The sequence below is a fragment of the Odocoileus virginianus genome, chromosome 9 (genome assembly GCF_023699985.2).
Source record: "Odocoileus virginianus isolate 20LAN1187 ecotype Illinois chromosome 9, Ovbor_1.2, whole genome shotgun sequence".
Classification (NCBI taxonomy): Eukaryota; Metazoa; Chordata; class Mammalia; order Artiodactyla; family Cervidae; genus Odocoileus; species Odocoileus virginianus.
The window spans coordinates 9,748,487-9,773,151 of NC_069682.1; the positions used below are offsets into that span (position 1 = coordinate 9,748,487).

A 24,665-nucleotide genomic window follows, 5' to 3' on the forward strand; every position below is an offset into this window, starting at 1 on the left:
CTTGCAGTCAGCGGTTCTCATCTGGCAGAGGCTGTTTCCTGTAAAAACAACCTAGGAATGTGTGTCAGACCTTTATCGTTCAGGGCCCTGGGAAGTGGGTGATTCTGCTCTGTGGAGGGTTTATAGTTTAGATTGTTACCAGTTTCCTGGCTCAATAGCTACTTTAAATCTTCACATTTCCCAATCATTAACTCTTGAGTCAGCCTTTTGAGACTTGGGGAGACCTGGGAGACTAAGCAAAATTCTTTTACTTCAAAGGAAAGGGACCTAGGGGTTGTATACGGTTTCAAATATAGACGTGAAAATCTCATTGACACAGAATCCTATTTTCTCTTTCCTCCCAAATTTTGTCCTATCGTTTTAAAATCGTGAGGCTTTATAACATGTACCTTTTATGTATATATGTATGTATATGTGTATAACATGTATCCTGTAACCCTAACTTCATATCCATGATTTCCCTAGCCCTTCCCTTGTGACTCAGCTGGTAAAGAATCTGCCTACAATGTGGGAGACCTGGTTTCCATCCCTGGGTTGGGAAGATCCCCTGGAGAAGGGAAAGGCTACCCACTCCAGTATTCTTGGGCTTCCCTTGTGGCTCAGCTGGTAAAAAATCCGCCTACAATGCAGGAGACCCAGGTTCGATCCCTGGGTTGGGAAGATCCCCTGGCGAAGGGAAAGGCTACCCACTCCAATATTCCGGCCTGGAGGATTCCAGGGACAGTATGATCCACGGGGTCTCAAAGAGTCCGACACGGCTGAGCGACTATCACTTCACAGTTAATTCAGCACTCCTGGTCTTGTCCTTTACAGCCCTTTCCCCGTTCATCTCTCCTACTATGATTTATCTTCAGCTTTGTGCACACTGATGATGAACAGTTTTGAAGTCGACCTTTGTAGCCTTGGACCAGTCGTCCTCCTCTCCATCTGAGGCCAATGCCAGGCTCCCGGGGTCTGTAGCGTCACAACCTTGTGCCATCGCGACCCCTCTTGGTGACAGGGAAGTCTCCCGGTTCTGTTGCCGCGGTCCTCCGGCCGGCAGGGGGCGCGCGGCAGCAGGAGCGCCCTCAACGCAGGCGCCGGGCGCCTCTCTTCCGGCCGTACGCGCCGTGACCCCGCGCCGCCGCGCGTCCCTCGGGGTCTGCGTAGGGGTTGGCGCCGGAGTGGTGTTGCCGTCGGGGGCTGACGCCGAGCGCCCAGCCCGCGGTGTCGGCGGCGCGTTGGCGTCGGTGCGCCGCCGCGGCCCGGGAGCGTCGGCCGGGCGCGCTGGGTAAGTGGTCTCTGGGGCCGGTGGGCGGGCGCCGGGGCCGGCGCGCCTCCCCGGCCGGGCGTCGCGGAAGGCGAGGCCGCTGCTTTAGGCCGCACCGCGAGGGGCGGGGGTCCCGGACCGGCCCCGCGCCGCTGGCTCCCCCGCGCCTGTCGTCCTGGCCGCTGATGAGCTTCGCCGCCTTCTCTCGCTCCCTGCCGCCCCCTTTCTTTATGTGTCTCGGCTTGCCGGGCCTTCGCACCCCTTCTCTACCCTCTTTTCCCTCGTCTGTCTGGTCTGTCCTTGTCTGTCGACCCGAGGGCGCCTTTCCCTCTCCTGTCCCCTCCCTCTCGCTGTCGGTCTGTCCGGGAACAGCTGTTGGTCCCTTGAACCCGGTAGGCGGGCCTGAGTAGCCTGTGGCCGGGGCCGGGGGCGCCGAGGAAGGAATCCGTTTCCGCCCCCGGCTTCGAATCAGGTGTGGCCATCCCTCAGAGATGAGGGATTTACCTGGACGAGGCTCCGGCACTGCCTCGGACTCTGTCTTTTCTTAAAGCGGTATTTTAGCTTTAATATTCGGTCACCAAGTTTTTTTTTTTTTTTTTTCTTGAACGTTTTCTTTTGCCCAGGTCATGTTTAGAAACAGCGGATAGTTAGATCGGTAAGATTCTGTCTCTACGCTCCCGCGAGTTTAGTTTCCAGAGAAACAAGTGTAAAAAGCTACGCCTCGGTCGGTCTGAGGGACTCGAGTGGGGTCTGGAAAGGCTTTCAAAGGAGTGAGGCGTGTAACTGAGCCTTGGGGGTGTTTTTTTAGATGTGCACAATGAGGGAAAGCTTCCCTGCCGAGGAAATAAGTGTAAAAGTAGCAGAGCTGAAGCACCTTAGTGCATTCTGGAATCTGCAGGAAAGGCAGATAGAAGTGTGAATAGGGGTAGTCAGGTCAGATCGAGAAGGTTCTCTGACAAGTCAGTGAAGGAGGGCCCTGGGAGGTGCTTATTCCTAGAGGCAGGCAAGTGGGTGGGAAATAGGGTATACTGGAGGAGGGCAAAATTCTGCACATTCTCAGGTAGGTGCGGACTGTGTCTCCCCTCAACAGGTGTTTTTAAAGGATGCAATTCGGTTTCCACAGTTCTGTGGGTTAAAGGCCTCAGGCAGTTTGACTATAGTGAGGATATTTAGGCAATATGGGATATTACATTAGTAACTTAAACTGTGGGTGTTTTATTTTTAGAAGAAATAAAGCAAATGGTACATACTAAGAAACGTGTTGTATGCTGACTGACCACTCACTGATATGTTTAGAAAATATTTAAAAAGTGCTTAACAATGTCCCAAGCATGGTGCTCCATTGGAGATATAAAGACAGAAACAGCCCCTGCTGCCTCTGAGGGGTTTATGATATAGTAAGAGACAGACATGTCACCCGGTGGACAGCCTAACATGATGTGAGTGTGTTCAGGAGGTAGCTGGTTTTATGTGAGGGTTGTTGTCAGCAAAGGCTTCAGAGATGTACTTAAAAGATGAGCATGTGGGATGCTCCTAAGAATATGTCTTCCATGTTCTTTTTTGCCAGTTGCACTCGTTTTAAAAAATACTTCTCTAGCTTAGGTACAATCTTGAAAAGTCATCATTCTTCCAGAAAAACTGTGTCTACCATGTTTCTTTTTAAGTAAAAGAAAAAAGAGCATACCTGGAAGATGTGTTGATCAAAGTCTGATGTTACTATGAAAAAGACGTCAATGGTGAGATGGTATTTTAAAGAAGCTATGAAAATCAACTGTTTGTATTTCCATTTGGTCCTGGCTTCCTAAGGTATATCCAAATGTTAGAAAGTGCTCCGTTTTTATTACTTGTCACCAGACTTCATGACATAAATGTGTTTTACTATCTGAAAGACATCTGAGCATTAATTAGGTGAAGTTCAGGTCATAACAGAGTCTTGTTAGTGCACTTGTTATTTTCAGTGTTTGCAGCAGAAGGGATGCATGAATCAACTGTGATATATTTACAAGTACTCAAGGCAGCTAAAGTGAAGATATATACACCTCTAAAGGAATGGATGCAGCAGGTTGTGTCGGTAAGGTTATATAAAAGGAGGAAAGGAAGGAATGAGAATGGGGTTCAGGCTGCTGCTGGTCCAGGGAGTTCACTTGGGTGGACGGGATGGGGTGGTGACCATGTGGGTGGAGGGTGATCTCTTGTCCCGCTGGCGCTTGTTGCAGCATAGTAGTTAATTAAAGCAAGTTTTACAAGTGCAGGTGGGTACAGCGTGTCGTTGCTGTGGCTCATTCAGTTCTGTGAATTTGAAGATCTGTGAAGAGAAAAATGAAGAAAGCTGTTCTGCCTTTACTGTGATGAGGAGATCTGATGTGTAAGCTCTGAGGTACAGAAAGCTGGCAGGTGCTAGTAAGGCGACATCAGTTTCAGATATTTAAGGTGTGCTTTTGAAGGTTTTGAGGATAGAAACAGGGAACTTTAAATGAACATAAGATTTTGCTGCACAATGACACTTGAAGCTTGCTGAGCGAGGCAAATCAGGTGCTATTGTCAGCAGCTAGCTTCAGGTAGACTGGAGTTGGAGCAAGTATGGTGGCATGGAACCTCACCAGTTGGGTGGTGAAGTCTCAGGAGTTGGGCTCTTGGCTGAGAGAACTCTGTTGGAGGTAGAGAGCCTCTGCACTGCTTGAGCGTGTAGCCCTGAAATAGGGAAAATGTCCCCATCGCGTTTACTCCTTCCCTCGGGCATGTCCAGCATCCTGTTAGCTCACACTGCCTCCCCTTGTGCTGCTGCTCCTCTCCTTTTTACTTGGTTTTTAAAAAATTCTGATTGTGGTGAAGGACACATAAAACTTGTCATTTGAACTGTTTTTACATGTGTAGTGGTGTTGTGTGACCATTACCACCATCCATCTCAGAAGCTTTTGTTTCTTTACTTCCTAGTGGAGCCTGTGGGCGTTGTGTAGTTTCACTGCTGATTCATGTGGCTAAAAAGAATTTATTTAATTGTTTATATTTAAAAATGTTTATTGAATGCCTCCTCTGTGCCAGAAATTGGAAATGCAGAAGTGAATAAGTTGGTCTTTTTCCTTCTGTTTAGTGGGCATTTGGTCACTCGATTTCCATTGAGACCAACATTATTTGTATCCTGCCTGGGACTCTGTGCTTCCTGGACTTGGTTGATTATTTCCTTTCCCATGTTAGGGAAGTTTTCAGCTGTTATCTCTTCAGATATTTTCTCGGGTCCTTTCTCTCTTCTCTTTCTGGGACCCCTAGAAGGCAAATATTGCTGTGTTTAATGTTGTCTCAGAGGTCTCTTAGACTGCCTTCATTTCTTTTCCTTCTTTTTTCTATATTCTGTTCTGCAGCGGTGATTTCCACCATTCTGTTTTCCAGGTCATTTATCCATTCTTCTGCCTCAGTTTTTATCCTGTGGATTCCTTGTAGTGTATTATTCAACTCTATTTATTTGTTCTTTAATTCTTCTTGGTCCTTGGTAAACATCTCTTGTATCCCCTCCATTCTTTTTCTGAGATCCTGGGTCATCTTCACTATCATTATTCTGAATTCTTTTCCTGGGAGATTGCCTATCTCCACTTCCTCTAGTTTTTCTGGGGATCCTTGATCCTTCATCTGGGACATAATCCTATTTCTTTTCATCTTGGTCAGCTTTCTCTGATTGTAATATTAGTTCTAGAGGCTTCTGGGGTTGTAGTTCTTATTTCTTCTGTCTGCTCTCTGTGGTGGATACAGATAAGAGGCCGTGCAAGCTTCCTGATGGGAGGGACTGGCTGTGGGAATAACTGGGTTTGCTCTGGTGGGCGGGGTCACGCTCAGTAAAACTTGACTCCAGTTGTCTGTCGATGGATGGCTGTGCTCCCTTTCTGTTAGCTGTTTGGCCTGAGGTGACCCAGTCCTGGAGTCTACAGGCTCTGTGAGTGAGTGAGTGAAGTTGCTCAGTTGTGTCTGACTCTTTGCGACCCCATGGACTGTAGACAACCAGGCTTCTCCATCCATGGGATTCTCCAGGCAAGAGAGTCGAGTGGCTTGGCATTTCCTTCTCCAGGGGGATCTTCCCCACCCAGGGATCGAACCCAGGTCTCCCGCACTGCAGGCAGACACTTCACCCTCCGAGCCTCCAGGGAAGCCCTCAGGCTCTGCACTGGGGCTTCTGGCACTTCCCAGAGAACTCCCACCCAGCCGAGATGCATCTCCCAGGACTGCCGCTGCCAGTGCCCCATCCCTGGCGGGCCCCTGCCCACCCGCACCTCTGCAGGGGACCTGCAGCACTCACGGAGGCCCGGATCAGTCTCCTGTGGGTCAGTTTTCCTTTCCCCTGGGTTCTAGTAAGCACAAGGTTTTGTTTGTACTCTCTTTAAGAGTGGAGTCTGTTTCCCCCCAGTCCTGTGCAAGTCCTGTAATCAAATCCCACTGGCCTTCAGAGTCAGATTCCTTGGGGATTCCCAGTCCCTTGACCAGACCCCCTGTCTGGGGAGCCTGATGTGGGGCCTAGAGCCTTCAGAGCAGTGTGAGAACTCCGCTGGTGGTGTTCGCCAGAGTGTGGGTCACCCACCTGGTGGGTGTAAGGTTTGGTTTTGTCTTGATTGTGCCCCTCCTACCGTTTCACTGCAGCTTCTCCTTTGTCCTTGAATGGAGGGTATCTTTTTTTGGTGGGTTCTGGTGTCTTCCTCTTGATGGCTGTTCAACCACTAATTGTGATTTTGGTGCTCTGGCAGGAGATGAGTGCACATTCTTCTGCTCCACCTCTTGAACTAGTCTCTAGGGACCAACGTTGTTTGTAAATACCTTTCTTGATGGTGTTCTCAAATTTCTTACTAAGCAGTATTGAGAGAAGTAAAGTGGAAAAGGACTTCCCTGTAGCTCAAATGGTAGAGAATCTGCCTGCGATGCAGACCAGGGTTCGATCCCTGGGTTGGGAAGTTCTTCTGAAGAAGGGAATGACAACCCACTCCAGTATTCTTGCCTGGAGAATCCCATGGACAGAGAAGCCTGGCGGGCTACTGTCTGTGGGGTCGCAAAGAGTCAGACATGACTGAGCGACTGACACAAAGTAGAGTTTGGTTTGTGAACAAAGTTCGATAATTTAGCTTTATAATTTCCCAGAAAGTGTTGTTGTTTATATTTATTTGCCAAAATGTGTCCATCTTCTCTTGCCTTTATAAGAATAAAGAAGGATAAAACAAATGAACCCACAGTGTGTTTACTAGGCTTTGGTCTGGTGATCAACTGAATGATGAGGTCTCAAAAAATTAGACTAGGTTAGATGAAAGATGCATGGTCATTTCTGAAGTAGTGTTTTGAAAACCACATTACAGTTTACCCCTGAACGAGACAGGGGTCAGGGGCACCAACCCTCCGCAGCTGAAAATCCGTATAACTTCACAGTTGGCCCTCCGTATCTGTGGATTCAGCCAACCTTGGCTGGTGTGGTCCTGTCGTATTTACTGTGGAAAACAGGCCACGCCTAAATGGACTTGTGCAGCTCAAACCTGGCATCATTCATGGGCCCTTTGCAAGCTGGACACTCAGCATTGTTTTTTCTTTGCTGTTGCGTTGAGTTTTTCAGGTTAAATGTAAACTTTAAGGATGTGTGCCTAGAAAAGAAGGGTTAGTTTTGAATACCAGGTTGGCTGGAAGAAAAGTGCACGACAGCCTCTGCAGCTCTGTGGTCTTATGCAGTTGTCAGTGGCCAGAATTTCTGAAGTCTGGGATGAGAGGGGGTTGCAAGTAGTGTGTTAACTGAGCAGTTGGCCCGATTCCCTGTTCGATTCTGGGGCAGACACTGAGCTTAGTCTGGGGGTAGAGCAGTGACCTCCACACACAGGATCTAGGTTTTCGTGGAGTTTACAAGACCATGGATTAAAATAGTAGGTTCTGAAGTGGACCCCAGGGGTATTCCCTACAAAACTCTGGAGACCTGGTCAGATTTCAGGCATGCTGAGATGAGAAAAGGAATTCATTAACTTTTCTACGTTTAGCCTCAGTGTCTTGCGCATGTCTTAAGCTTAATAACGTGACACGGTGTTGCCAAGTCCGCTTTGTCTGGCACTGAAGGCAGCGGGCGTTTCCCTGTGGGATGCACTCTTCAGGGAATCTTTGTCCCTGCGGAGCCAGTGAGTTGTCTCAGGAGCCTTGAGGGGAGGACCGGCAGGCATGTCTCAATGTTTCTGTCACTTGGAGCATTCAGCCACCAGTACCGTGGGCTCTGCTTTCAGTCACCCTGCTTCTGTGCTGCCTTGGGGCCTTTCATTTAGCAATCAGCACTGAGAGCTCTCAGGTCATCGCAGGGTTCAGGTATAAAGGAAGGGAGGAGCTCTGAAAGGCACCCAGAGGTGACCTGGGCTGACTTCAGCTCAGGAGCCGAACGGCTGTCCGAGGGAGGGAGGTGGCATCCACCCCCTCACCCCCACCCCACACACCGTGGAACCAGGTCAGCCGAGGTGTCAGGGTCTTAAGATCCATGCACAGAAGGGTGGAGAAGTGAGCAGACACTGAAGTTTTGCCCCAGGTCAGATGTGATTCTGGGGGAGAATTAGATATTTCCCTTCCTGTATGTATCACCTTCTTTTCCTGAGACATAACACAGGCAAAACAGGATTTGTGTGACACGGTTTCAGTGGCGAAATGCTGTCTGAGCCTGGGAACTGACAGACTTTTGGAATGTGTTCATAAGTTAGCAACTCCTGTGTTAAGCATTTCTTTGCAGTTTAGGGTTTTTAGTCAATTTTTTCCCCCTTTCCAGCTATGAGAAACAGATTGCTATCTTATTTTGAGAAATGAGCCATGTTGTGGGTTTCAAAATGTTGAGGTTTTTAAACGTGGCAGTAAGGACTTAGCAGCTAGAGGTGTGGACTTCTGACTGCATTTGACCTGGAGCAGATTTATCTCACCCGGAAGTTCCCACCCGCTCCTGACTGCTCTTGGCTTTACTGGTAGCCTCCTCCTAGGCTTCTGCAGCAGATACTGCCTTTGACCACCCTGGTGACGGTGACAGGCTGTTACCCTAATGTCAGAAAGCGAAGAGGAACTATCCAGCCTCTTGATGAAGGTGAAAGAGGAGAATGAAAAAACTGGCTTAAAACTCAACATTCAAAAAACTAAGATCATAGTATCCGTCCCATCAGTTCAGTTCAGTTGCTCACTGGTGTCCGACTCTTTGCGACCCCATGAACCGCAGTGTGCCAGGCCTCCCTGTCTATCACCAACTCCCAGAGTTTACCCAAACTCATGTCCATCGAGTCAGTGATGCCATCCAGCCATCTCATCCTCTGTCGTCCCCTTCTCCTCCTGCCCCCAATTCCCTCCCAGCATCAGGGTCTTTTCCAACGAGTCAACTCTTCGCGTGAGGTGGCCAAAGTACTGGAGTGTCAGCTTCAGCATCAGTCCTTCCAATGAACACCCAGGACTGATCTCCTTTAGGATGGGCTGGTTGGATCTCCTTGCAGTCCAAGGGACTCTCAAGAGTTTTCTCCAACACCACAGTTCAAAAGCATCAATTCTTCGGCACTCAGCTTTCTTTATAGTCCAACTCTCACATCCATATATGACTACTGGAAAAACCATAATCTTAACTAGACGGACCTTTGTTGGCAAAGTAATGTCTTTGCCTTTTAATATGCTATCTAGGTTGGTCATAACTTTCCTTCCAAGGAGTAAGCGTCTTTTAATTTCATGGCTGCAATCACCATCTGCAGTGATTTTGGAGCCCCCAAAAATAAAGTCTGACACTGTTTCCCCATCTATTTCCCATGAAATGATGAGACCAGATGCCATGATCTTAGTTTTCTGGATGTTGAGCTTTAAGCCAACTTTTTCACTCTCCTCTTTCACTTTCATCAAGAGGCTCTTTAGTTCCTTTGCTTTCTGCCATAAGGGTGGTGTCATCTGCATATCTGAGGTTATTGATATTTCTCCCGGGAATCTTGATTCCAGCTTCTGCTTCTTCCAACCCAGCGTTTCTCATGATGTACTTTGCATATAAGTTAAATAAGCAGGGTGACAATATACAGCCTTGACGTACTCCTTTCCCTATTTGGAACCAGTCTGTTGTTCCATGTCCAGTTCTAGCTGTTTTTTCCTGACTGGCATATAGGTTTCTCAAGAGGCAGTTCAGGTGGTCTGGTATGCCCATCTCTTTCAGAATTTTCCACAGTTTATTGTGATCCACACAGTTAAAGGCTTTGGCATAGTCAATAAAGCAGAAATAGATGTTTTTCTGGAACTCTCTTGCTTTTTCAATGATCCAGAGAATATTGGCAGTTTGATCCAGCGGATATTCTTTTCTAAAACCAGCTTGAGCATCTGGAAGTTCATGGTTCACGTATTGCTGAAGCCTGGCTTGGAGAATTTTGAGCATTACTTTACTAATGTGTGAGATGAGTGCAATTGTGTGGTAATTTGAGCATTCTTTGGCATTGCCTTTCTTTGGGATTGGAATGAAAACTGACCTTTTCCAGTCCTGCGGCCACTGCTGAGTTTTCCAGATTTGCTAGCATATTGAGTGCAGCACTTTAGCAGCAACATCTTTCAGGATTTGAAATAGCTCAGTTGGAATTCCATCACCTCCACTAGCTTTGTTCACAGCGATGCTTTCTAAGACCCTCTTGACTTCACATTCCAGGATGTCTGGCTCTAGGTGAGTGATCACACCATCGTGATTATCTGGGTCGTGAAGATCTTTTTTGTACAGTTCTTCTGTGTATTCTTGCCACCTCTTCTTAATATCTTCTGCTTCTGTTAGGTCCATACCATTTCTGTCCTTTATCGAGCCCATCTTTGGATGAAATGTTTCCTTGGTATCTCTAATGTTCTTGAAGAGATCTCTAGTCGTTCCCTTCTGTTGGTTTCCTCTATTTCTTTGCATTGATGGCTGAGGAAGGCTTTCTTATCTCTCCTTGCTATTCTTTGGAACTCTGCATTCAAATGGGAATATCTTTCCTTTTCTCCTTTGTTTTTCGCTTCTCTTCTGTTCACAGCTATTTGTAAGGCCTCCGCGGGCAGCCATTTTTCTTTTCTGCATTTCTTTATCTTGGAGATGGTCTTGATCCTGTCTCCTGTATAATGTCACGAACCCCCGTCCATAGTTCATCAGGCTCTCTGTCTATCAGCTCTAGCCCCTTAAATCTATTTCTCACTTCCACTGTATAATCATAAGGGATTTGATTTAGATCATGCCTGAATGGTCTAAGTCAGTTCATGGCAAGTGGATGGGGAAAAAGTGGAAACAGTGACTGACTTTATTTTCTTGGGCTCCAAAATCACTGTGGATGATGACAGCAGCCATACTTGTTCCTCGGAAGAAAAACTATGACCAACCTAGACAGCATATTAAAAAGCAGAGATATTACTTTGCAGCAAAGGTCCATATAGTCAAGACTGTGGTTTTTCCAGTAGTCATGTATGGATGTGAGAGTTGGACCATAAAGAAGGCTGGGCGCCGAAGAATTGATGCTTTTGAACTGTGCTGTTGGAGAAGACTCTTGAGAGTCCCTTGGACTGCAAGGAGGTCAAACCAGTCAACCCTAAAGGAAATCAGCCCTGAATATTTGTTGGAAGGGCTGAAGCTGAAGCTCCAGTCCTTTACCTGATGTAAAGAACCGACTCATTGGAAAAGATCCTGATGCTGGGAAAGATTAAGGGCGGGAAGAGAAGGGGACGACTGAGGGTGGTTGGATAATATCACTGACTCAACATGAGTTTGAGCAAATTCCCGGAGATGATGAAGGACGGGGAAGCCTGGGGTGCTACAGTCCATGGGGTCCCGCAGTCCATGGGGTCCCGAAGAGTTGGACATGACTGAGAGGACTGAACAACAAGTGTTACTACTGTCATTTTTGTTGTCTTCGTCCTCTGCGCTCCTCTGTTCTGCCAGGGATAGCATGTGTTGGTCACTCACATACAGATTGTTGATTCTCTCTTTGTGCTCAGTGTCATTAAAGATCTCAAGGTGGGATACAAGGAAGCCTGGGTATTAGTACAATCTAGCCTTCTACTTTCCTGTCACATCTGTGCGATCATTTCTGGGTTTTCCCCCTTATTTGTAGGCATATAATAAAATTTTTGTTTATAAAAGGGTAGCTTCCCCGCCACCGCCCCACCCCCCCACCGAAAGGTGGTTAATTGTGCTAAGTCACCTGGTAATAGGTGTTTTTGTAAGGCTTCTACTTTTTGCTGCTGACAGAAAGTAGAATTTTTAAAATTAATATGTGTAGTTAAGAATGCCCTGACTCTGGAACTTACCTCTTCCCTCATTTTGTAGAACAGAATGATTTCACTCCTGAATTACTTGATCACATGATCTTATATACAGGAAACTTCATGCTAGAGGTTTATTTTGAAAATAGCACATGGTTACTAGAAAGGGCACCGATTGGTGATATCAGGTGTCTTGACTTCTGTGACTGAATATTCCTGGATGAGGTGATCTCATCAAATACTTCCTACCTCTGAAATTCCATTCCACTGCATATTTTAACATAGGAAGGTTAGAAATCTTCACTACATTCTTACATTCTTTAACCCCTATCCACTTTCCCTTTCAGCACTGATCTGAGAAGATGTCCCTGTACGATGACCTGGGAGTGGAGACCAGTGACTCAAAAACAGAAGGCTGGTCCAAAAACTTCAAACTCCTGCAGTCTCAGCTCCAGGTGAAGAAGGCAGCTCTCACTCAGGCCAAGGTGAGAGAAGCTAAGCCCACCTGTGAGGAAAGAGTCCTGGCAGGTGCCTCCTGAGGATTAAGAGCCACTCCTTTGCCTCTTTGTTAAATATGTCGGGCTCATCCGTTGTAGGGGGAGAGGCTGGGGTAGGAAGGGAGAGGAATAGGAGTTGAAGGTCATTTCCTGTCTCCTGGAAATAGAACTGCTTCAGAGAATCAGGATAAGGAAAAGAGTACTCTTGATTTCCAGCAGTGATGCTGGTTTTCAAAGTACAGTATGTCCAAGCATAGAGTTTTTCAATGTATTATTTCATATGAAAATTTAACAGCAGCCAGTCTTTCTGTAAACCTTTTATAAAAATGGGAGATTTGTGTTGTAAGAAAAAGGAACTAGTGTATGGTTATCGTAATAATTGAATTAAAAGGCTATTGTTTTAAGATTGTTTCTCTCATATCTGAAAGGTTTGTTGCAGAGACCAAAAAAAAAGCTTTGCTACAAGTAATCCGAATTTTGGTTTGAAGTCTCAGTACATTTTTCTTGGTTTTTGATGATTTTAGAGCCAGAGGACAAAACAAAGTACAGTCCTTGCTCCAGTAATCGACCTAAAGCGAGGCGGCTCTTCAGATGAGCGGCAGATCGTGGACACTCCGCCACACGTGGCCGCGGGCCTCAAGGTACGCCTCCACACACACACCTGGGTGGGCTCTCCTGCTTTCCCAGGCTGCACTTCACACACGTCACTCTGAGCACCCCTCCTCTGTAGGCCTTGCAGTCTAGTCAGTATCATGTTCAATTTAATTTTTGCTCTGGTTTTATCAACTTTAAAACACCTAATCTGTTTAAAGCTCAGTACTTATATAATCAGAAACTGGAGGTGGACGAAAAGAAAAATAAATGACTTAAGAATTTAAAAACTTGGTATTCTTTTCCTCCTGCATCTTCTGTTCCCTGATTTGCTTTTCTCACTTAATACACTGTGGCTGTCCCTCTGTGTCAAAAAGTATAGGACCATGTGATCGTCCTGATGGCTTCTCTGTGTTCCCGTGTGTGGCATGCTCTGAAGCTCTTGGTGGGGTTTCCTGGCCAGGGGAACTGATCCTTCTCCTGCAGTCTGGTAGTCTGTCAAGAGGGAAAACCACTTGGTTCCCCACAAGGGAACTTTTCTGAGGATTCTTAGTCATTTAACATTTTTTCCCACAAATTCGTCACCTAATTTTTTCTTGCTGCTTCTAATCAAAAACTGGTTAATCTTCTTCTGTATTGTATACTGACTCCAGAACCTATAATATCACCCCCAAATTTAATCAGTAAACATTTTCCTTTTTGCACCATAGCCAATTTTTAATTGTAAAGTATTCCCATCAGCTAAGTGTATGGTGATTTACACACCCATTTCCTAACTGTAGGACCAGTAAACCTTTTAGGGAACACATTTTCAGAGAGCTTTCTATGCATTTAAAATTTTCTTAGGATAGATTTCCTGAGGTGACTTTAGGAGATCAGTCCCTTCCCTGGGCAATTTATTTATTGCCACGTTGTTTCTGGCAGAGTTGTATCACCTGCAGTGTGAGCGTTTGAGTTTTTCCCACCCTCTGCAGTATTGGGTATTGTCAATCTGTTAAAATGAAGCAAGCCCCTTATTCTTTTTGGCATTTAGAGCAGGATGGCTCATTGTTGAACTTAGCAGAGTTCACACAGTAAAAGTTGTTTGCTGTCAGATTTTAAATGACAGAGAATTAACCTTCATGATGACAGTTTGTGCTCTGAGTTGAAACTTTGTGATGGCAGTGTTAAATAAATTGAGTTGCTGATTGTTAGCTTCTCCTGTCTTAATAATAACTGAATGGAAGTGTTGTTCAGGTGCTTTTGTGTTTTAGAAATGTCTTTTATGTCCATACAAATGAATACCTGCCCTTTGGGAGCCTTGCAAATAGATTTGTGTCAGATTTCCAGTGATAGGGCCTGGGAGGTGATTACAGTCATTTTTCTAATTTCATTTATTCAACAAGTCAAAGTGATTTTTGATTTTTAATTGTAAGGAGACCATGATGTGTTTGTTTTATTAATATGATGAGAAAATGTCCAATTGCACAGTGTAGTCAAGGAATTGTTAGATTTGGATCCATAGATACTGAGCATAAGCTCTCTGTATCATGCCTGTTTTGTGTTCATATGTAAAATACGTTTTGCAAACAGCTGTCCTGCCCTTGGCAGTGCTGGGCACGCTCCTCCTGACAGGTGCAGAGTGGGAGCTTAGGGACCCTGACCTGCACTCATTTGGGTGTCTGGGGACCAGGGAAGGTATCTTATTTTTATAGACATTAAGAGGGTGTCATGCTAGAGAAACAAACAGAAGAAAGTACGAAGATTTAGGAACGTGAGACCATGCAGTGGGTCAGGGCTTAGGAGAACCACAGAGATCAAGACCGCCATTCTAGGGCAAAGCCCCCTTGTCATCTTGTGTTTCTAGTGCACTGTTTGCCTTTTGTTCTTTTTCTCTCAGCAGTTTGTAAATGTACAAAAGAAACGCAAAAACCTGATTTAGCGGACTTTAAAAAATGAACCATGCTGTGAAGGGAGTTATGTACGCTGTTCAGACTCACAGCCTGAGATGCAGCGGCCTGGGGAGGCTGTGGACTCTGGAGCATTCAGAGCCCAGGAGGAGGCTTTCTCCTTTTCTTTCCTTGTTTTCTTTTTTTTTTTGAGAGTCTTAATATGTTGTGTCTCCATGTAATCAAAATCTGAGATTATTATATTAAATGACTGCAAGAATATGTTATTAATGAGTTGTTTTGTATTTTAAGTTTTTATGTATATAAAAGTAGAAGTATTTTATATTTAGTCTAAAAAATCAAATTTATTGCTTAAAATTTTGGGTGATGGCAGCTTGTTTTAAGACTTTCAGGAAAATGCTCTAGGGTATTATGGGATTGATCCCGAACTGAGAGGTGAACTTTGCCGTGCTCTGCCGCCCCTGGGCCGGGCGCGTGAGCATGCCGAGTCTCCGAGCCTCCCCGGGCATCTGCTCCCTGTTCTGTAGAGCAGAGGGAGGTGGTCCTCGGGGCCCAGTCTTGCCCACATGGTCCTTGACCTTAATTCTGTGAGTAAAACTCCAAGACAGCGGGTGATACTTACTTGGGCATTTTCCCTTCCTCAGGACCCTGTTCCCAGCGGGTTTTCTGCAGGAGAAGTTTTGATCCCCTTAGCTGATGAATATGATCCCATGTTTCCTAACGATTATGAGAAAGTAGTGAAGCGCCAAAGAGAGGAGCGACAGAGGCAGCGGGAGCTGGAAAGACAGAAGGAAATAGAAGAGAGAGAAAAGTAAGGCCTCATGCACATGTGGGATGGGATTGTTTGAAGTGTTCGCTCAGATGTCATGAGTGAACTTTAGTGTTGTCTGTGGACTGAGTGGGTTTTGTGGTTGGTCTGAACAGTCCTCAGGAGTCAGACTGTTGTTAAGAGTGTGTGGTTGTTATATCCCATCATAGAAACAAACTCCAGAGTAAATTCACGTATAGATGCAGAAAACTTAGAACAGACATTTTGAGTGAGTTTTTAGAAAAATAGCTTACAAACTGATGTTGAATAATAGGTTTTTTCTTTTTTCCTGTGTTCGGACTCTACTAGAGTCATACTGCTTAAAATACTTAAAATGTTTTTCTCACCTTTTACTATTTTTGAGTCAGATAGAGTTTTTAAGAACTCATAACATCTTTTATGTTTTTCGAAAGTATGGGTAACAGATTTATTTGCATTTCTTCTCTTAAAAATGCTGAATATTAATTATTAAATGATTATATAAACATTAATATACTATTTCTCATTATTTACTGACTCATTTCATGAGTGAAAGCATGTTCTAGAGAATCAAAATTATTTTATTAACTGTTACCTGTGTTGATTTGCTTTAAAGTTGAAAGAGGTAAATATGAAGGAAGCTTTTTTCTTGCTATTTATATGGATATACCTGTTAAATTTGTTCAGTTTATCTTCTGGATTTTTCTCACTTGGGCCCTTGAGTTCACATCTCTGAATTGTTCCATCTGTTATCACAGGAGGCGTAAAGACAGACATGAAGCTAGTGGGTTTTCCAGGCGACCCGATCCAGACTCTGATGAAGATGAAGATTATGAGCGAGAGAGGAGGAAAAGAAGTAATGCGTGAACATAAATGTCATGTTTGAGATGTGCAATTCTACCCTTTCCTTCTGTATTCAGTTTGACAATTAGTTTAGCTGACATTGATTTGGGTGGTTTTCTCTCTGGAATTTCAGCAAAAACCCACATTTGTATGGGGTTTAACTTTTTGTTGTGTTTTCACAGATAATCTTTCTAACATTTCCTTATCGGCCCTTTAGCACACCTTAAACTACATGCCTGTGCTTGTCTCTGTCCGTACCATAGCCATGCCTGCCTGTGCTCTGTCCGTCTGCACTTGCATTAAGAACAGCACTGAGTGGAGAGTGCACTCTTATCCAGAATCCTTGCCACCCACATGCATGACTGAGCCCCTGAATGCTGGCTTCTGGCAGTGTCGTAAGGAGGGCGGGGAGACAGGGTGTGAGCTCTTGCTCTGTCAGGCCGCCTCCATCTCTGAAGCCTCACAGGCAGCATCGCAGTTGTGTGAGAGCCAGGTTCTTGGTGACTGCTAGATAGCTAAGCAGTGTCCATTCTGAGAGAACGGCTTCATCACATGTGGTTGCTGCCTGTACACTGATTCTGGGGAATTTCTTCTGTGAAACATTTCATGCTGGTGCAGCATGGTTTTGTAATTAGTTTCTTTAATTTACATTTTATCATTTTTTTGCAGTGTCTCATTGATGATTACGTTATAATACATATGTTAGGGCTTTTCCCTGGTGAAAAATCCCTGTGTTCTCTGCTCACGTTTTCCCTCTGGTGGTCTGATAGCAAACGGAGTCTGCGTTGGTTTGTCTGTGTCCACCATTCTCTGTCTAGGCAATGTGAACAAGAATGATGACAACACAAAGCAGACTGACCAGAAGTACCCACACATCCAAGCAGTGGTACCTACTTGTGTACTTTTAACCCTGGGTTCAGACACTGGACTCTTTAGGTGTTAGCGAGAGGCTGGAGTAGTGTGCCTGCTGCCTCTTCCTTTGGGGTGGGGGTGCGATTCAACGGGGCCCGGGCTGACTCGCTCTGCCCTCACTCAGCCCTTGCTCAGCAGAATGTCTGTTTTGCAGGTATGGGCGGAGCTGCCATTGCACCTCCCACGTCTCTTGTGGAGAAGGACAAAGAGTGTACGTACCTGTTTCTTCCCTCTTCTGTTCAGCTGCACGTCTTTAACCCAATCTTGGGAAGCCTCAGCTGGAATCAGCCAGGCACCTGGGTGCAGGGAAGAGGCCCCCAAACCCTCCTCACTCGAGCCATCGGCCAAGAGCACCTTCCAGCCCTTATGTTTCAGAAGTTTTTATGCCAGTCTCTAGGGCTTTTCTGCAGCAAGATGCTTTTCTGTTTGTTGTTAAAAATAATTCATTTTGTTTTCTCTAACATTTCATATTTGGAGTTAGGTTAAAACAAATAGTAGCTCAGTTTCAAGTTCTGTGCTCAGTGATCTCAGGTCAGCTCAGTCGCTCAGTCATGTCTGACTCTGCGACCCCATGGACTGCAGCATGCCAGGCCTCCCTGTCCATCACCAACTCCGGAGTTTACCCAAAATCAGGTCCATTGAGTCAGTGATGCCATCCAGTCATCTCATCCTCTGTCGTCCCCTTCTCCTCCTGCCCTCAATCTTCCCCAGCATCATGGTCTTTTCCAGTGAGTCAGCTCTTCGCATCAGGTGGCCAGAGTATTGGACTTTCAGCTTCAGCATCGGTCCTTCCAATGAACACCCAGGACTGATCTCCTTTAGGATGGGCTGGTTGGATCTCCTTGCAGTCCCGCACTCCCAGCAGCTCTCAGTGATCTAGGAGCTGTTAACTTTGTGGCCCTCCACAAGGTGGCAGCACGTCCCCGAGTTAGGTCTCTCAGTCACAGGTTGTGCGCCTTGACTCAGATTCCCAGAAGTCTCCAGGGATCGGTTCTAGAATTGGGGGTTGGAGCTGGACTTTGGTGAATCTCCTAGTTCATTTTCCTGCTCTCTGTGTTGGAGCATACCTAAACTATCCTGAGAAAGTCTAACAGTCCTCAGAGTTTTTAAATACCTATTGCACTATGAATGTTACCTTTTTATAAAGAAGACAATACAGAAAAAAAAAAGTTAATAATGAAAATACCTGACAGACCATAAACCCCAACTGAAGCCAGTCTTTGGGAGTGGAGCCCAAGCATCTGCAGCTCTCTGAGCTCCTTGCTGATTCTGTTGCACAGCTGGGGTTGCACTTCACTGAACTGGCATGTGGTCCCTGACCTCGGAGACCTTTGATGTCTGCTGGGGTAAGGAGCACAAAAAATAAAATCCTGTTTCCTATCATCCAACAGTGCCCCGAGACTTCCCTTATGAAGAGGATTCACGACCTCGCTCACAGTCTTCCAAAGCTGCTATCCCTCCCCCAGTGTACGAGGAACAAGACAGACCCCGATCCCCGACCGGCCCTGGCAACTCTTTCCTCGCCAACATGGGGTAACGGCCCGGGCACTTCCGCCTCAGTGGGTGCAGGGAGGGTGGGACTCTGGGGGGGCGGGGGTGGTGTGGTCAGCCCCTCCAGTGGATGCAGCGTGTTTGCAGATGAGGGCTTCAGCGGGTTTACAGGGCGTGCCTGGGGCGCCCAGTCACAGGGGATCAGGGCTCGAGTCACTGGGAGGGTATTGCAGCACGACCCTGTTAACGTTTTGTACAAAACGGAGAGCTTTCTGTCGGAAGTGTTGAGTGATTTGGATGCTGAACATTATATCCTCTAGGTAGGAACAGTTTCTGATTGTTATTTATATTTGTTTTCAGAACATTGGCAAATAGAATAGCTCATATGAATTAGACCTGACTTATACTATGTCCAAAAGATGAATGGTGTCCTTTTTTTCCTTGATAAAATGACCTTTGCTTTAAGGTCATGAGTCTATACCTTTGGTCTAAACACTTTTAGTCATTCTACCTATACTTAGAAATTTGTTTGCCAGCGTTTGAAAGTCAGTGTTAAGGTTGACTTCAGGTGGGGCTTGTGGGTTGTTTTTAGGACTTGCTGGATTTGGCATGTGTTTCGGCTAAAAGAGTGTGTATATTCTTTACTGTGCTCCCCTCGTGCTCCGAGGGGTGTCGGAAGCAGCACCGCAGCGAGGCCTTTGGAAGGCCGGCGCCTCTGGTGGGGAGGCTGTGCCTGTGAGGTCTCTCTGGTCTGCCCTCGCCTGTGCGAGCGCTTTGTTCTGTCTTCACTCCTTTGGGGCGGGGCTGGTCAGAGCCGAGGAGCGGGCCAGCGTTCACATGGTGTCGGAGGGTTTGGAGTTCTCACCTTGGTACCTGTTCTCTCGACCTGTGCTGTTCTCTGGGGGCTCCTGGCCATTTATGGCTCTTGAATTAATTGAACGTGAATAGAATTCAGCGTGTATTTCTTTCCTCATGCTAGTCTCGAGTGCTCAGTAGCCACACAAAGCTCAATATACTGCCCTGGGCGGTGCAGACAGAGGATGTTCCCTCATTGGAGAGATGCGCGTGGGGCTGCCCTGGACAGTGTACTGCAGGGGCACAGGCGTGACATCACTGGGGGCTGGTTTTGGTTTTTTCTGCTAGTGAAACAAATTGCCTTATTACTGGTAAGAAAAAGGTATTAAATATTTATGCCTGAAGAAGGTGCAATGTAGTACAGTTGATAAGTCTTCAGTCTTTTTAGCTCTGGAACAACTTGTTCAAATGAAATGTTTAAGGAAATTACATATGTGAAATACTGTAGGTACAGTTCTGGTTGAAGCAGGGTTTTGGGGTTCAGGCCGTAAGAAGCAGTGGTCAGTGTGGGTACCCTTGAGGCCCCTCCCTGTGCAGTTTGAAAGCTATCACGAACTAGAGGAAGAGCAGTGGACTAAGAATTCAGGGTTATGGCTTTCAATTTCAGTCCCACCGTTAATACCAACATGTGGTGGCTTGCTTTGCTCTCAGTCAGCCTTAAGCTAGGCAGCCACTGTGGGCCCCAGTTTCTTCATTTCCATCTATTAAATAGATGGTCCCTAAGCATCCTTCATTTATGAAGTCAGTCATTGGAAACTCTTCTATACTACTTAGAAAAATGCAGTCGTCTTCATTACATGAAACCATACTTAGTTTTTGACAGGCTTACTTAAACTAGTTATGAGCCTTGTAGCAGAGCATGGACACAGGAAGTCTGGTATTTTCTAACAGGCCCTGGGGAATTCTCACCAGAGGAACTAGTGTTTCCTTCACCTCAGGTAATCTAAGGGCATTCACTCTTTATCTTTCTCCTGAACATCCCACAACTTCCATCTCAACCCGTTAGTAGATATTTGGCATCATCAACACCCTTGTGGAATCTACATTCTCTCCTCTCAGAAGAAATTGTGATGTGAAATCTATAATCTGTGCTGTAGCTGATGACCCAAGTGCAGGGACCTTTCTCCTTTTCCTCCTCGCAGGGGCACGGTAGCACATAAAATCATGCAGAAGTACGGCTTCCGGGAAGGCCAGGGTCTCGGGAAGCATGAGCAGGGCCTGAGCACAGCGCTGTCGGTGGAGAAGACCAGCAAGCGGGGCGGCAAGATCATCGTGGGCGACGCCACCGAGAAAGGTGGGCCCCCCCTCGAGCAGGGCTCCTGGGGGTGTGGGCGGGGGCAGGCCATCCTGAATGAGAGAATTCCTCATCGTGATGCCTTCCAGCTGGTGGTGGAAACAGAATTCTGAGGCCCATCTTTACAAATACAAATAGTTCAGGACAGAGAGACAGAACGCCTGTGGGAGGAAAAGAAGACGAGAGGCTTTGGCAGAAATGAACAGGACTCCAGAAATCCTGTCATGCCTGCTTCTCCTCGGGAAAGAGTCTTGTTATACTGATAGAACCGTTACTGTGTTTTTATAGCAGTACAGAGCCATACACAGTATATCAGTGATTCTTTCTACTGTATCTCTATCCTGTAAGGGTTCTCTGCTTTTTTCTGCCCTTTCATCCTAATTTTCTTACTGACTGCTCTGTAAAACTGATGTTACTTTGCAGTCTTCTGGTGCCTACTTGGTGTTTTATTTTCATTTGATTGTTACAGTCTGTTCTGTAGTGAGGGCGTACTGGAATGAGTCAAACATGATTTAGCACTTTAAGCAGCAGAACTGAGTAGTTTTGAATCAGTCTTAGCTGAATGCCTTTTCCTGAAGAAGGAAGAGAACTTTCCTGGCAGGCATGTTGATGTGGAGCTTGAGGAAGCAGCAGTGAGCCTCACAGGCTGGAACCAGAAACAAGCAGTCACCCCGATGTGTGGGAGTGTCTGACACTGTCAGCTTGTGGCTGGCCGCTGACCCGCTCGTTTACACTGCGCTCAGGACTGCTGACCACTGCTTGAGCCAAGGCTCGCTTCTGAGGGTGGTGATCACCGTGCCCTGTCGGCCCTTTAGGAAGTGAACTAAGCAAAAATGCACCTCACTGAGGATGTTAAAAAGTTATAGAAATTATGGTAAAAATTATACCAAAGCAAAGTGATGCTTTCAGACAGATAAGGCTGCATCTTTGCTCAGAGACTGTGTAGATGCTGGCTTTAGGACACAGAGAGTGGGGATTGCTGTTGAAAGTAAATTGCTCGTTGTAACTTAGACTTGGTGCCCTAACACTTATGTCTGATGATGTTTTCTTACAGACGCAGCCAAGAAGTCAGATTCAAATCCATTAACTGAAATACTTAAGTGTCCTACCAAAGTGGTCCTACTCAGGGTAAGCAGCTGAAGGAGGAGCCCTGTTGCCCGTTTTGAGTCGTGTGTCCTTCCCCCTTGCCCTGTCCCTGCATGCTGTCAGCCCCACTAATGACGGGATAGCTGAAGAGAACTGAAAGTGGTACTTGTGGGTAGACTCCCTGGAAGACTGGTTTTTAGATTCCTTTTCACTAGTGTCTCTTTGCTAAACATAGTATTTAAGACTACAGTGATAAATTACTTTAAAATGTTTGAAATTGTCAGAAATTCAGCTTGGTTTATATATTTTGGTCCTTGCCCAGTTGCTTTGGTAATTCTTCTTGAAGCCTAATGTATATTTTTTAGTTTTTTAAAAAAACTAGCCTACTTCAGGATATTTCAGAAATGAAAATTTTCTTTGGGTCATTTGGGTTTGGAAACACTTGCCATCGTGGAAGAAAGTTACTCATACATCTCTTTTACATAGTTGTCAATTATACTCGATATTGGAATTTATATATTTATTTTTGTTTATAGAACATGGTTGGTGCAGGAGAGGTGGATGAAGACTTGGAAGTAGAAACCAAGGAAGAGTGTGAAAAATACGGCAAAGTTGGAAAATGTGTGATATTTGAAGTAAGCGAAATTTCTTTGTTTATAACCCAAGTTACGACTGATAGGTTACAAAGCATTTTCTATAAATAGAGGATCCATTGTAAGTAATATCCTGTCTTACAATAGAAGGTGACATGTGTTGGTTAGTTATACTGCTTTTACTTAGTTACTGCAATTTCAGATATTAGCATCAGAAGAACTTCAAATGTTATTTGGTGAAGAAACATTTCATTTTGTGACTGACGTTTAGACTTGATGACAGTGGACTCAGTGGTTTAGTGACAGGGGTGTCACATGTGCCTTTGGCGTCATTCTTTCGGCAAGTATTTTATTTAGTGCCTCCCACGTACCAGTACTGACTGCACTAGGGTTGGGGGGGGTGCCTCCTGTGCTCTCGGTGATACGTTCAGCTGAAGAAACGACAGAACAAATGTGAAGTTAGAGAATATTCAGTTGCTGGACTCAGTAACATTGACTTATAAGTACAGGAATTTGAGAGAGGATTAGATCAATACCGAATAGTTCGAGGAGGCTTTTTGAACAGTATCAGATGTGAGCGGAGCTTTGGACTGTGGGTAGGATTTGGGTAGGAGGGAATTGGCATTCACATAGGGTCACGTCTTCTGGAGACTGGGATGGTGTGGGTGTGGTGGGGATTAGCGGCAGTCGTGCTTACACAGTGCAGTGGGGCCTAGAAAGCATAATGGAGGAACTCAGCTTGGTGTGACAGACAGTTCACGTACAGATGTTTTATTTTAGTTCCTGCTCACCTCAGCTTCTCTTCCATGCTGGCTTGCGTCTGTTGATTGCATAATTATCTGTTTATGTGTCTGATGACATAGGACCTGCAAAGGTCTTGCTTAGCTGCCTTTTCCTTGCACTTAGCACACAGCCTGTCCAAAACAGACGTTAAGTGAATTTTGATGATGAGTAAATTACGCTTATTGGAAAAGGAAATGGCAACCCATCCCAGTATTCTTGCCTGGCAAATCCCATGGACAGAGGAGCCTGGTGGGCTACAGTCCATGAGGTCACAGAGTTGGACACAACTGAGCGTGCACATGCACACACAAATTACACTAATATCCTTGGCATTTGACCCCTGCTTATCTGTAATTGGAATACTCACTCTGACAAAAATCATTGACATCTCTGATGACATCTTTAGTTACTACAATCCATTTCTTTTCCAGATTCCTGGCGCCCCTGATGATGAAGCAGTACGAATATTTTTAGAATTCGAGAGGGTTGAGTCAGCAATTAAAGGTAAGTTGTACAGCTAATGACAAAGAATTAAAAAGTTGAACTTGTGATCTTAATATTTTGAAGACATATTGTAATGTCTCGTGGAATTCCCGCCTTAACTAACTGTCTTTTGTTTGCCTTTTAGCTGTTGTTGATCTGAATGGGAGGTATTTTGGTGGACGGGTGGTCAAAGCATGTTTCTACAATTTGGATAAATTCAGGGTCCTGGATTTGGCAGAACAAGTTTGATTTTAAAAACTAGAGCCTGAGTCATCTCCAGTGATCCTTCGGCGAGCTGCAGAGGAGAACAAGGCATCAGGGGGCCTTTCCTGGCTGTGGGTGCAGAGACTCTGTAAGGACTTCTAAGATATGTTGACTGATCCCTTTTTTATTTTGTGGTTTTTTAATATAGTATAAAAATCCTTTTAAAAAAACAAACAAAAAGCAATCTGTGTGCCTCTCTGGTTGTTTCTCTTTTTTATTACCACTTCTGAGGTGATTACATTTTTTGCTAGGGTTTCATGATAAGTCTCAAGTGCTTCAGTGATACAGCATTTCTTGCACTTAAAAAAAAAATCTAGAAAGTTTTGGCGGGGTTGTGTTCCCCTTTTCTTTCTTTTTTGATTTCTTTTAATAAAACCTGCAAGTTACTGAACTGTAGCTTCATAAACTCTATAATAAAGTATCATCTTGGCAGTCTGCCTAAGGTGAAACCCTCTGCTTTCTCTAACAGAGAAATTCTTATTGACTCCAGTCATAGAAAAAGCTCTTTACAACCTAAACTAAGGTTGAAGAATCTTGAGCCTACCATGACCTGTTTGGATGAATCATTTTCAGTTAAGTCAAGTCAGACTTGAGAGATTGTGATGGTCTTAGGAGTATTTGGGTATAGAAATCATGAATATAGCATATGTTTTCAGAGATTGAAGCCTAGTCTTTAGCATAGCTCAGAACCTTATGGGTACATTGTAAATGTGTGCCCAATAATGTGGAAGTGGTGATTCCCTGGGGTCATGTTTCTACTGGCAAAATTTGCAGTCCTGTTAGTTCTCATATGTAATTTTTAAATTGATAAAATTCAGCCACATCAGCTACTTAAACTGTAC

At 45.3% G+C, this 24,665-nt stretch overlaps 1 protein-coding gene across 1 annotated transcript; it reads left to right on the forward strand.

The window, feature by feature from the left end:
* The first annotated feature begins 1,136 nt into the window (after positions 1-1,136).
* Positions 1,137-24,007, forward strand: RBM17 (RNA binding motif protein 17). Its single transcript, XM_020906587.2, has 12 exons — positions 1,137-1,270; positions 11,803-11,940; positions 12,477-12,593; positions 15,077-15,243; positions 15,978-16,075; positions 17,129-17,185; positions 18,366-18,507; positions 20,463-20,614; positions 21,669-21,742; positions 22,237-22,335; positions 23,508-23,580; positions 23,705-24,007. Exons 2-12 carry the CDS (start codon positions 11,818-11,820, stop codon positions 23,806-23,808), a joined length of 1,206 nt encoding a protein of 401 aa, XP_020762246.1. The 5' UTR covers positions 1,137-1,270; positions 11,803-11,817; the 3' UTR covers positions 23,809-24,007.
* Positions 24,008-24,665: the final 658 nt, after the last annotated feature.

Bases quoted from the DNA above. Each gene is read 5' to 3' on its own strand.
- RBM17 (XM_020906587.2), top strand. From the start codon at position 11,818: ATGTCCCTGTACGATGACCTGGGAGTGGAGACCAGTGACTCAAAAACA. The intron at 18,508-20,462 runs GTAACGGCCCGG...TCCTCCTCGCAG, and splicing joins TCTTTCCTCGCCAACATGGG to GGGCACGGTAGCACATAAAA. The intron at 20,615-21,668 runs GTGGGCCCCCCC...GTTTTCTTACAG, and splicing joins GGGCGACGCCACCGAGAAAG to ACGCAGCCAAGAAGTCAGAT.